Source organism: Patiria miniata, unplaced genomic scaffold (genome assembly GCF_015706575.1).
Source record: "Patiria miniata isolate m_02_andy unplaced genomic scaffold, ASM1570657v1 HiC_scaffold_22, whole genome shotgun sequence".
Taxonomy (NCBI): Eukaryota; Metazoa; Echinodermata; class Asteroidea; order Valvatida; family Asterinidae; genus Patiria; species Patiria miniata.
In genome coordinates this window covers 13736188-13749695 of record NW_024037061.1, presented here as the reverse complement: position 1 = coordinate 13749695, position 13508 = coordinate 13736188, and the positions used below count along the sequence as shown (strand labels likewise).

At 44.0% G+C, this 13508-nt stretch overlaps 1 protein-coding gene across 3 annotated transcripts; it reads left to right on the top strand.

The window, feature by feature from the left end:
* Positions 1-45: 45 nt before the first annotated feature.
* LOC119730446 (serine racemase-like) lies at positions 46-10011 on the top strand. 3 transcript variants are annotated; one of them, XM_038203340.1, is made up of 7 exons: positions 46-206; positions 931-1119; positions 1442-1672; positions 3365-3484; positions 6994-7071; positions 8927-9136; positions 9723-10011. In XM_038203340.1, exons 1-7 carry the CDS (start codon positions 162-164, stop codon positions 9897-9899), a joined length of 1050 nt encoding a protein of 349 aa, XP_038059268.1. In that variant the 5' UTR covers positions 46-161; the 3' UTR covers positions 9900-10011. The 3 variants fall into 3 exon arrangements, with proteins under 3 accessions (XP_038059268.1, XP_038059267.1, XP_038059269.1); XM_038203339.1 differs by lacking the exon at positions 3365-3484 and adding an exon at positions 3194-3313 and having other exon boundaries at positions 49-206; positions 9723-10010; XM_038203341.1 differs by lacking the exon at positions 3365-3484 and adding an exon at positions 3194-3313 and having other exon boundaries at positions 57-229; positions 9723-10010.
* The last annotated feature ends 3497 nt before the right edge of the window (positions 10012-13508 follow it).

Here is a 13508-nt window from a genome sequence, read left to right as displayed (position 1 = left end):
GTATTTTTGCCTACCATGAAACGCCTCATTTTGTAATAAATTATATTCTTGTAGTTATTTATCAAATAAGGCTGGGGTCTGGTCACCGGTCGCGCGGGGGTTAATCGAATCCCAAGTTAATCGGATAATCGAATCTACATCTGGCCAGCTGCGCTGCACTGATGCTCAGGGGGCGGAGCCTGCATTTGTCTAGCTTGGTCTACAGTGTGAGTATCCCGAGAAAGTACAGGTAGGCCTACAATTTAGTACAAACATGGTCATGGAGCTATAAAAAGTTTGGTACAAACAAATAGCTGTGTGGTGGTTGCACTGGTTAGGCCTAGGTAGTCCGAGTAACTAATTGGACCCAACTTATCGCCTTTTTTAACATTTGGACATGGTCTGGCGATAGTCAGACCATGTCCAAATGTTCAAAACAGGCGATAAGTTGGGTCCAAGTTACTCGGACTAAGTCCTAGGCTAGTCCGAGTAACTTGGACCTAGCCCCACTACTCGTGGCCGCGGTATGCTGCGCAAAGGTTCAGCACAGCATACCGCGGCCTCACTAGTGGGGCTAACTTGGACCCAACTTATCGCCTTTTTAAACATTTGGACATGGTCTGACTATCGCCAGACCAAAGGCAATAAGTTGGGTCCAAGTTAATCGGACTAAGTTGAAATCAGGGTAATCCTTATCTTTAGGACACCTCGGCTCTATTTTTACGAGTTCTGTTCAAAACTGACTTTTGCAGATGACTGTCCTGTACCAACATGACCAAAGTGACTTTTGCAGGCTAAAGCAGTCTGTCCCCACCAACCTGTAAAATGATTTTCTCTACACTTAATTTGAAATCGTGTGTATAGCCACTTTAGCAGCTCTTGTTGGTAATGGTTCTACTTTGCAAAGTAATATACTGGTTGTTCATAAAGTGATATTTTGTCTGTGAATAGAAGAAGCCAATCAACATCATGAGTGTGACAGACCAAGGATTCACCATCGATGACGTCCGGCAGGCGGAGCAGCGCATCAAGGGCTATGCCACCAAGACACCTGTGATGACATCACATCGTATGGATGCGAAGGCTGGACGCAAAGTGTTCTTCAAATGCGAGCTGTTCCAGCGAACTGGATCTTTCAAGGTAATTTGGTCCTGTCTCGGCAGCTGGTAGGTGGTAACAATGGGGCCTAGGAGACACCAACTCCCCTCCCCCTCCCTCCGCCTTACCCCAACCCACCCCCAATTCAAACCCCAACCCTTCCCACCAAGTCACCCCAGGACCCCCACCTTCCAACCCAAAGCCAAGCCCCTCAACCCAGCCCCTCAACCCAACCCCAGCCCCTCTAACTAACAAATTTGCCTATGCCATACTAGTTCATCAACTTTTCAGCCTTTCATAATTTCAATAAACAATTTTCAAATAAATTTACTTTTTTGGTTTCCATCTTTTTTTCCTTTGCAAGTTCCGCGGAGCAGTCAACTTCTTATCCAAGCTCCTGGAGCAGTCGAAGGACGGTCCGGCACCCTGCGTCACCACCCACAGCAGCGGTAACTTTGCCCAGAGTCTTGCTCTTGCCTCCAATCTACTGGGCGCCAAGGCTTACGTGGTCATGCCCAGCATTGCACCACAGTGCAAACAGGATGCTGTGAAAGAGTATGGCGCGGAACTGATACTGTGCACACCTACTGAACAGGTTGGTCTTTTTTGTCAGGTTCTTTAATAAGGGAATAAATGTGTGCTCCGGAGGTTTTTATCACTCTGTTTAATACCACTTAGAGTCTGGGTGCTGATAATTACCCGAGCCGGAGGCGAGGGTAATTATCAGCACCCAGACTCTAAGTGGTATTAAACAGAGTGATAAATACCGACGGAGTACATATTTATTCCCATTCATAAATACCTTTTCGGTAAAAAAAAATCATATAATTCGTTCAAAACATCCCGATTTTGTTCAACAAATTCACTTTATGCTTTTTGAATCATCCCTCCTGCAAAATAATGGAGTGTTCAGCTGGCGAGTAAGATGAAAACAACCCTTTTATGGAGATTGACGCGCGCGTATCGTGTTCTATGCGATGTCGCGCAGAACGCACCTGGCGCGTTGCATTTTGAATTTAGAACTATAAAATTCTAACTCCCTGGTAGTGTTGCGCATGCCTACGTGAGGATTGTGAACGTTCAACCAATGAAACGATAAGAGGCACTGGATTTTTAGGAGTCCACATTTTATTGTGACACTGGAAAAGTGTTTAAGACCAGCTAGCCATGTCTTTATCATCCGTTTAATACCGGCCACGTGACGGGCTCTCGACCAATAGGAATGGCTAAACTGTCTGAGGTATTTATGAATCATGAGTAACTCATTGAGATCACTTTTGATCAGAATTAGTTAAACAGAGAGGGTGGCTGGAGCTAGTCTTGGTTGAGGACTTGTACTGGTTTTTGTTCACCTAACACAGCTGGATTCAGTCTCTGGTGAGCGCGGTCAAGCCAACACCAAGGCAGTCTCAACCAGATGAATTAATCTATTTTTAAAAACCGTGGCCCTGCACTATTAAGCTGAGAAATTCTGCTGTAATCAAGCTAATGTGCACGCCTCACAGTGTTGTAGTCGATACCTCCATATCAGAGACCGAAACCAAGACCGAGGCGTTCGAGACCGAGACCCAGACCAAGACCAGCTCTTTGAGACTGAGACCGGACTTCCGAGACCGAGACTTTTGCAGGCCGGTTTTTCCATCATCTTAAATAGTCAAAGCATTGGTCATTTTATTAATGTTTAAAATAAAAGAAGTTTGCTTTTTAACAAAATTTCACCAAAAAGGGATGTCAAATAGTTTTTATATGTTTAAGAGGAGTAGAAATGTGCACAAAATGTGTTCCAGAGAAAAATTCATCACGTGGATCTTCAAAACATTTTCAGCCAGAAACACAGGACTAACATCCACCCTCGCTTCATCCTAGCTCCTTTGGCATTTTGTGCTAGGAAAAAAAATAGTCCAAAATCCATCGCTGTGCATCCCTTAAAGCCCATAAAAAATAATGGTACAAGGGCTCTCTTCTGCAATTCATGCAAAATGCTCTGAAACCTGTAGTCTTGATGCTTGATACTTGTAATCCTTATACAGCTCCTCTTGAGCTAAACTAGGATGTCTTTGTGGATATGTTAGGATTATAGTTAGCTCATCAGTTTGATTTTTCTCTTATCGTTCAGGGTCGTGTCGCAGCTAAAGATAAGGTGGTGGAGGAGAAAGGAGCTGTGTATGCACCCTCCTCCCAACACCATGACATCATGGCCGGCCAGGGAACTATGTTCACAGAAATGTTTGAACAGGTAAACAATACCAATCTCGTCTGATAAGGAAACTTTCTGTTAATTGTTCAGGGTCGTATCGCAGCTAAAGATAAGGTAGTGGAGGAGAAAGGAGCTGTGTATGCACCTACCTCACAGCATCATGACATCATGGCCGGACAGGGAACTATGTTCACAGAAATGTTTGAACAGGTAAACAATACCAATCTCCTCAGACAAGGACATTCCAAACTATTATGTAGTACATCACACCATTGGGTGGGGCAGACATCACACCATTGGGTGAGGCAGACATAACACAATTGGGTAGGGCGGACATCACACCATTGGGTGGTGCGAACATCACACCATTGGGTGGGGCAGACATCACACCATTGGGTGGGGCAGACATCACACCATTGGGTGGAGCAGACATTACACCATTGGGTGGGGCAGACATCACACCATTGGGTAGGGCAGACATCACACCATTGGGTGGGGCGGACATCACACCATTGGGTGGAGCGGACATCACACCATTGGGTGGGGCAGACATCACACCATTGGGTGGGGCAAACATCACACCATTGGGTGGGGCAGACATCACACCATTGGGTGGGGTGGACATCACACCATTGGGTGGAGCGGACATCACACCATTGGGTGGAGCGGACATCACACCATTGGGTGGGGCAGACATCACACCATTGGGTGGGGCAAACATCACACCATTGGGTGGGGTGGACATCACACCATTGGGTGGGGCAGACATCACACCATTGGGTGGAGCGAACATCACACCATTGGGTGGGGCAGACATCACACCATTGGGTGGAGCGGACATCACACCATTGGGTGGAGCAGACATCACACCATTGGGTGGGGCGGACATCACAACATTGGGTGGAGTGGACATCACACCATTGGGCGAGGCGGACATCCCACCATTGGGTGGGGCGGACATCACACCATTGGGTGGGGCAGACATCACACCATTGGGTGGGGTGGACATCACACCATTGGGCGAGGCGGACATCCCACCATTGGGTGGGGCGGACATCACACCATTGGGTGGGGCAGACATCACACCATTGGGTGGGGTGGACATCACACCATTGGGCGAGGCGGACATCACACCATTGGGTGGGGCAGACATCACAACATTGGGTGGAGTGGACATCACACCATTGGGTGAAGCGGACATCACACCATTGGGTGGAGCGGACATCACACCATTGGGTGGAGCGGACATCACACCATTGGGTGGGGCGGACATCACACCATTGGGTGGGGCAAACATCACACCATTGGGTGGGGTGGACATCACACCATTGGGTGGAGCGGACATCACACCATTGGGTGGGGCAGACATCACACCATTGGGTGGGGCAAACATCACACCATTGGGTGGGGTGGACATCACACCATTGGGTGGGGCGGACATCACACCATTGGGTGGGGCAGACATCACACAATTGGGTGGGGCAAACATCACACCATTGGGCGAGGCGGACATCACACCATTGGGTGAAGCGGACATCACACCATTGGGTGAAGCGGACATCACACCATTGGGTGGGCAGACATCACACCATTGGGTGGAGCAGACATCACACCATTGGGTGGAGCGGACATCACACCATTGGGTGAAGCGAACATCACAACATTGGGTGGGCGGACATCACACCATTGGGTGGGCAGACATCACACCATTTGGTGGGGCAGACATCACACCATTGGGTGGGGCGGACATTACACCATTGGGTGGGGCAGATATCACAACATTGGGTGGGGCAGACATCACAACATTGGGTGGGGCAGACATCACACCATTGGGTGGGGCGGACATTACACCATTGGGTGGGGCGGACATCACACCATTGGGTGGGGCGGACATCACACCATTTGGTGGGGCAGACATCACAACATTGGGTGGGGCAGACACACACCATTGGGTGGAGCAGACATCACACCATTGGGTGGGGCAGACATCACACCATTGGGTGGGGTGGACATCCCACCATTGGATGGAGCAGACATCTTACCATTGGGTGGGGCGGACATCAAACCATTGGGTGGGGTGGACATCCCACCATTGGGTGGGGTGGACATCCCACCATTTGATGGAGCAGACATCACACCATTGGGTGGGGCAGACATCACACCATTGGGTGGGGCAAACATCACACCATTGGGTGGGGTGGACATCACACCATTGGGTGGGGCGGACATCACACCATTGGGTGGGGCAGACATCACACAATTGGGTGGGTGGGTGGGGGGGTGGGTGGGTGGGTGGGTGGGTGGGTGGGTGGGTGGGGGGTGGTGGGTGGGTGGGTGGGTGGGTGGGTGGGTGGGGGTGGGTGGGTGGGTGGGTGGGTGGGTGGGTGGGTGGGTGGGTGGGTGGGTGGGTGGGTGGGTGGGTGGGTGGGTGGGTGGGTGGGTGGGTGGGTGGGTGGGTGGGTGGGTGGGTGGGTGGGTGGGTGGGTGGGTGTGTCCGGACAAATCTTGTCAGCGCGATAACTTGAGAAATACTTAACATATGAACTTCAAATTTGGTTTGTGGATTGTTCTTGGTAACCCTAAAAAGCCTTTCGCATTTGGGGCCAAAAGGCCAAAGGTCAAGTTCACAGTGGCTAAAACAATAGAAATCTTGTCAACGCGATAACTTGAGAAATACTTAACATATGAACTTCAAATTTGGTTAATGAATTGTTCTTGGTAATCCTAAGAAGCCTTTCGCATTTGGGGCCAAAAGGCCAAAGGTCAAGTTCACAGTGGCTAAAACAATAGAAATCTTGTCAGCGCGATAACTTGAGAAATACTTTACATGTGAACTTCAAATTTGGTTTGTGGATTGTTTTTGGCAATCCTAAGAAGCCTTTCGCATTTGGGGCCAAAAGGCCAAAGGTCAAGTTCACAGTGGCTAAAACAATAGAAATCTTGTCAGCGCGATAACTTGAGAAATACTTTACATGTGAACTTCAAATTTGGTTTGTGGATTGTTTTTGGCAATCCTAAGAAGCCTTTCGCATTTGGGGCCAAAAGGCCAAAGGTCAAGTTCACAGTGGCTAAAACAATAGAAATCTTGTCAGTGCGATAACTTGAGAAATACTTTACATGTGAACTTCAAATTTTGTTTGTGGATTGTTTTTGGCAATCCTAAGAAGCCTTTTGCATTTGGGGCCAAAAGGCCAAAGGTCAAGTTCACAGTGGCTAAAACAATAGAAATCTTGTCAGCGCAATAACTTGAGAAATACTTCACATGTGAACTTCAAATTTGGTTTGTGGATTGTTCTTGGCAATCCTAAGAAGCCTATTGCATTTGGGGTCAAAAGGTCAAGTGTCAAGTTCACAGTGGCTAAAACAATAGAAATCTTGTCAGCGCGATAACTTGAGAAATACTTAACATATGAACTTCAAATTTGGTTTGTGGATTGTTCTTGGTAATCCTAAGAAGCCGATTGAATTTGGGGCCAAAAGGTCAAGGGTCAAGTTCACAGTGGCTAAAACAATAGAAATCTTGTATTTATTCTGAGATTATAGGGATTAGGGATTAATTCATATAAAACCTACAGAAGACACTAATGCTGTCAATGAATGTTCCATGTGACCAAGGTACATGTAAGTTGATGTTAAAAGAGTGGTGTTATGTCATGGGAACAGTCACGGTTGCGGGGCATTTGTGTTTGTAAACACACCTGACTTGTTTTTTTATCAAGGTTGATGAGAAGTTGGATGCGATCATTGCTCCAGTAGGAGGCGGTGGCATGTTATCGGGGATTCTCGTAGCTGCTAAGGTATTTCGTGTAATTTATCATGTAGGATTTATTGGGTGTTGTGTAATAGTCAGGTGGCATATGGTCGGAATCGTGACCGACTGGTCCAAAGCACCAAACTTGGCAGATATATTCTTATAGCCCTAAAGAAGATATTTAGAAGGGGTGACACCTGAAATTCTTTTGGGAAGGTTGCCTAATTTGCATAAATTGTTAATCCCTGCCGTGTAATATATTTATTCCCATATTTGGGTATATTTTTATTTTTTTATTTTTTTGAAAAGTGTATTTTGTGATTCTACTTGCATATTCTTACTTCAATAACATTTTGTAAAACATATAAGTGACTGAATAATTAGGAGGATAGTAAAGAACCACAATTGCTACTATTTTACCCTAAAGTTACGCGCATTTACCTTTTCCTCAGATATCATCAACTAGTCTCGCCAAACGTGGGTATTGATGAGCTTCAAATTAACAAAGTTACTTACTGGCATAGTTACCCTAACAAAAATAAGTGGGAAATTAAGTGAAAATTGATAACATCTTGATGCTTAGCCCAAAAGACCAAAAAAGGGGAGAAAATGTAGTGTCCGTAAATTGGGCTAGTACGGGAAGGGTAACGTGGGAACCTAAACAAGTTCAAAAAATCCCCCTAAATAAGAGATTATTGTTGTTTACAATAATTTTGTCTACGCCAAAACGTTTTCTCAACAATAATTAGGGGAATTTCCTTGAACTTGTTCCAGTGTTCCATGTTAGGCAACCATTCACCTACTTGTTAGCCTAATTTATGGACACCTCGTTTTTCCCCAGTTTTTGTTTTCTGGGCTTAATATCACAATGTTATCATAGTTCACATGATTTTGCATAAGGTTTTAATAGGGTAGCTGTACCAGTAAGCTACTTGGTGAATTTGAAGTTCATCAATGCTAATGTTTGGCAAGACTAATTGATGATATTTGGAGACAAGGTAAATGCGCGCAATTTTAAGTCATAATAGTAGCCATTTTGGATCGTTACTATGTCCTCATAATTATTCAGTCACTTATATGCTTTGGAAAATGTTATTTAAGTAAAGATATGTAAGTAGAATCCCCAAAATATACTTTTCAAAAAAATTAAAAAATGGAAATATACCCAAAGATGGGAATAAATATATTACACGTCAGGGATTAACGATTTATGCAAATTAGGCACCCTTCCCAAAAGAATTTCAGGTGTCACCCCTTCTAAATATCTTCTCTAGGTCTATAAGAATATATCTGCCAAGTTTGGTGCTTTGGACCAGTCGGTCACGATCTTGACGAAAATTAGATCTAAGCCACCTGACTATAAGGATTTGCAGTACAGAACCCATTTTTGTTTCATCAAAAAAAAGCAGGTTAGATAATTAGGGCAGTATTTGGTTTGGGTATACACAGGGTGACTTTAAAAAAAAGGTAATCCTTATTTAAAGGGTTATTATGGTCAGACTATGTCTACCAGCAGAAAGCATGGTATCATCTTAAAGCCGAAGCTTTATGCTTTTCAATGATACTTTGGATTACATTCCAGGGTCACACATCATGGAGCAGTCCATTGTCTTGATGTTTTATAGAGCTGGATGATTACTGGATAATTCTTCCAGGTAAAACCGCAAACCGTCACTAGTTTACACTTCCGCAATGCAAAGTTTCAAATCTTATCAGTGAAAACCATGACAAAATGTGAGAGACGATTTTTGCATCCTGGAATATCTACCCTTTCTAATTACCAAGTTGCATGCACTTCTACCACCAGCAAGTCCGTCTAGCTTTTGACGACAAGCAAGCTGGAAAGACTTTGTGAAATAACATTTCCACTTTGTGGCTTTGTCTCTTCAAACCACCAACAGACTTTGCAGCCTGGCATCAAAGTCATTGCAGCAGAGCCGGAGTTGGCCAACGACTGTTACCAGTCCTTCGTCGCCAAAAAGCACATCCGACAGGACCATTACCCAAACACGGTCGCTGATGGGTTGCGTATCTCTCTGGGCGACGTGGCTTGGCCAATCGTGCGGGATCTGGTTGATGATGTCATCACAGTGACAGAAGAAGAAATCAAGGTAATGATCACTTCTTTTTTAAAAGGGAGAATCAGGTTGGATTGATTTTGGCCTCCCTGCTTTCTTCTTTGGGGTTTTACCAGAATACTCCACAGATTGCAAGCCATTGATAATTTCTTCATCGTGATTTCTTCATGCTTCCGTGCTGCAGTGCCTTTACACTTTCGATCAACCCTAGTTTCATTTATCAAAAAGTAGGCTTATTCAATCATTCAAATGGCCAAAATTCATTCGTTGGGAACTTTGAAGTTTTCCAAAAATTTGAATTAGAAACAAATGAATTGTTACTTATTCCTGTCCGGTTTGTGGTACCAGCGACAAATGCTGAAGCGTGTAGTATAAATGTAGTTCTAGAACTCATGTTGACACATAAATGTGTGTTAATTGTTTGTCAGAATTATCAATTTCTTAAACATAAAAACTGTATTAGTTTTTTAATACACAGAAATCCATCAGGTAAAAGGGCGCCCTCTTTTGCACAGAGTCCATACCCAGTCGTAGAAGTGAAACTCAGTTGGCTGGATGGTTACTGCACCTTTTTAAAATTCTGTATAATCAAGGGCAATTTTGTTTTCATCACCCACAGGAGAGTACTAAGCTGGTGTGGCAGTGCATGAAGCTGTGCATTGAACCCTCAGCAGGAGTGGGCGTGGCCGCTGTGATGTCAGACAAATTCAAAGCCCTGTCACCAGACATCAAGAATGTGGGGGTCATTCTGTGCGGCGGTAACATCGACATCGACTCCATGAAAAACTGGCTCTAGAGATGATCAGAAAAGTTGAATAATCTTAAATATAAGTAGTCAAGGGCAGATACAAAGGGGGATGTTTGAGGTGGACAAACCCCCCAACACCCCACACCCACACCCCCACCCCCAACCCAACCCCCTCCCACCCATACAAGTGTGTATTTACCTGCAATCGGGGACCCCCTATTGTCCCACTTTTGTTTGTACTTCAACTTTTTAGGGAGACCTCCCATTATGTTTTGTACATGATCGCCAAATTGGGGACCCCCTGGAATTGGGGACCCTATGTCCTCTATTGTTCAACGTCCCCCAATGAATGCAGAAACAAACTCACCACCTTCACCTCAACTAAATTTTTCCATAATAGAAAACAGTTCAAATATTCTGAAGTACACTGAATAATATCACTTTTTCATCAGTCACTATTGTCAACCATGATTTCAGACCTTGGTTCTTTTTATCCATTGACTTCAATGCCTCATCCACCCATGCCCCCCTGCCCACTCAACCCCCACCCCCTTGAACAAATCTTCAAATGGTCTTTGGAAAATTCTGGATCTACCATGGTTATATTACTTGTATTATGATGACCATAGCAATTGGTGTTATTGTATCATGGTTGTGTACTTGAGATACATTTCCAAACACACCCTGACCGACCCTACGCATGTTTTTTTTCTGTGCATAAATTAAAAATTGCCTGCTGATTGGTTGATTAACACTTGCGTGATTGATTTCAGACTGATTATATTTTACTCTCTTGAAAGGTATATTGATAATGTTCATTTTTCTGAACTGGTTCTTAAAAAGAAACAACTCTGTATTCTTTTGTTTATTTAATTTGACAAACCAGCTAGAAATTTGTTTTGCAGAAATGATTCTCTATTTCAAAAGACTTTTCTTTTTTACCCTAGAATGAAATGATAGGTTGGTGGAGGCATTAAAGATCTTTTGAGTTTATCACATTCTTATGTAAGGTCACTCAACAAGTTAATTTTTATTTTTAAATCTATGCAGTAGGCCTATATTAATATTTTATTATATAGCTATGAATCAAACGGCTATGGTTGTGTGCGTTTGTTGTAGAATATAATTATCTATATCTTGTAATTTAATCAAATGTTGCAGTGATAAAATCGTTTAGATATCAATGAATTATTCTCCCAATGACTTGCCAAGAATTATGAACCATATTTATCAGCAGTTCCACCCTTTAGAATAGACAGCTTGCACAGGGCGCCCTCACTGTGCACAAGTCTTTGTTCCTGTGTAAAGGGCACGAATAACTTTGTAGATTATAGCTGCCCAAAATGAATACACTCTGTACAAGTTTTGTATTTAATACCTTGATTAATTTTAATTTACTCAAATGATAGTACAATAATTAATACTGAACACATTAAAAATAAAAAAAGACGGCTTGAAAAGTAAACTTTCAGTGTTTTATTTTCCTGAAAAACCTTGTTAAAGATATTATTATTAATAATTTCTGGTACTGAAACCAAGGATTACTCAAAAGCGCCCAGACACTGTAGCTCGCAAGCCTGAAGAAACATGTAGAGAGGACACAATGCGAAGAATAATGACGTACAGTCCGTCAGGCCTGGATTATCCAATAGGCGCAGTATATGCACTCTGCCTAGGGCCTACGAAAAATTCGGGGGCCTAACAAGTACCGCAGTGTGCCATAAAACACATAAATAGGCCTACCCACACAAACATCTTTAAGCACCGGCAATTGTGGACCATATTCACCGTGCCATCGTCATCATCATCATCTAGCGGTCGTAACCGAGATCTCGTTCACAACGCCACGCCAGGTGGCTTTATCCCTCAATTTCACATTGGGTGTCTCTGCCAATCACATCAATATGTAGTTGAAGGGTCTTCGTCCTCTATTAGGGCATGGAAGTCTCCAACATAATACATCGGATATGACCTGGTTTACAGCACAGTAGCAGTGGCCAGCAAAGCGAACACGTCGTTGAGCAACAATAGCAGAGATAGGTGAAATGTCCCCGTAAATCTGTTCTTTAGTCCTATGCTCACGCCATGAAATGTTCTGCACCCTCATATTGAAGCCTGGTGTATGTGCCATCAAGGCTTTCTTGAAGCTCTTTCTTCATGGTCAAGGTTTCGGCTCCATAGAGAAGAATGCTCTCCAAACAGGCTCTGAAGAAGGCCATCTTCAGAGCCTGTTTGGTGACCAATCAAAGTGCCCTGTGATTGGTCAGGTTACCAATCAAAGTGCCCTGTGATTGGTCTGTCTGATGCTTAACAGTCTAGCCAGAGCCATGCACAAGTCTCCTTTTCCTGAATTCAAATTCAGGAAAAAATTAGTAACACAATATGGCTATGTACCTAGGACTCTACTATCGCCCGATCATGTCCAAATGTATAAAATAAAAAAAGGCGATTCGTAGAGTCCTAGCTACTCGGACTACTCGAAGCTAAGGCTAAGTAACTAACGTTATATATTATTATTAGTTTTGTATGACTGAAACAGTGGATTTTGTTCTCAATGTAGGCCTACTTGGACTAGCAAGGCCAGTATAAATACCTCAAATAGCACACTCCCAAGAATATGAATACGAAATTATGAACAGGTACGAAAATCAGCTTATAAACTTATGAAGAATGCATACTCACCGTACGGGGAAGAAATTTCTTGCGAATACCTGCTCAGTTGTATGGCATTCAAAACTTATTTCAAAACACATCAACTACTATACTAACGGCAAAATCGATGTGTTCTTGAATTCACAGTGCATGTACTGGACGTTACACAATTATGCGTAATCATTGCGGACGTAGTTTGCCCAACAGTTTTGGCACGTGCCCCCCGTGCCGCCCCCCCCCCCGTAGTTACGTTTCTGTTGACAATCCTCCCCCAACTCACCCCCCCCCCCCCCCCCCCCCCCACCTTGAAAAAACCAGGACTTCAACAACCAAACCATTCACCCCCGCTCCCTAAAACCGCCTGCATTTGCTGGCGTGCCAAACACTGTCCGGTGTCAAATAGAGTCCCATGAGCATGCGCAATAGACGCCAGGACACCATTTTGTCAAGTAATACGTGCCCAATAGTGTCCGGTGCTCAATACAGGGCGAGTAAAAACAAAGAGTGTCCCTTTGGATAAGTTTTTGTCTCCCACAGAAACGGGAAAGGTTACCAGTGTTTATCTTCAGCCAACATTTGGTCTGGGCATTGACCACAGTCAGTAAAAGTTTCACTGCATGATATTATCCATGCATGCAAAGGATACAGGCCTTTTACCATTAGAGATATGGCAGACACAATAGGAGGGCGCTGTTTGATTTGGGTAAATGCTGTTTGTGTTTTCCGAGTCCAAGTTCAAGTCTGACACAGGTATCGAGCCGTCCAGAGACTGTTTAGTGCATACATGTATTTTCCCCTTTGTCAGCCAATATCAGCCAATTAAACAAGGGATTCAGTATCGCCGACATACGGCAGTCGAAGCAGGGCAAGGGTGTTGCCCATAATACCCTGTGTTGGGCCTTATAAAAAGGTATGCAATTATTGCAACAGCACTTTGTGCGTAACATAGTATCACAAAAAAATACAAAAAGGGTACATCTTTTGAATGGAACCATTTATTTTACA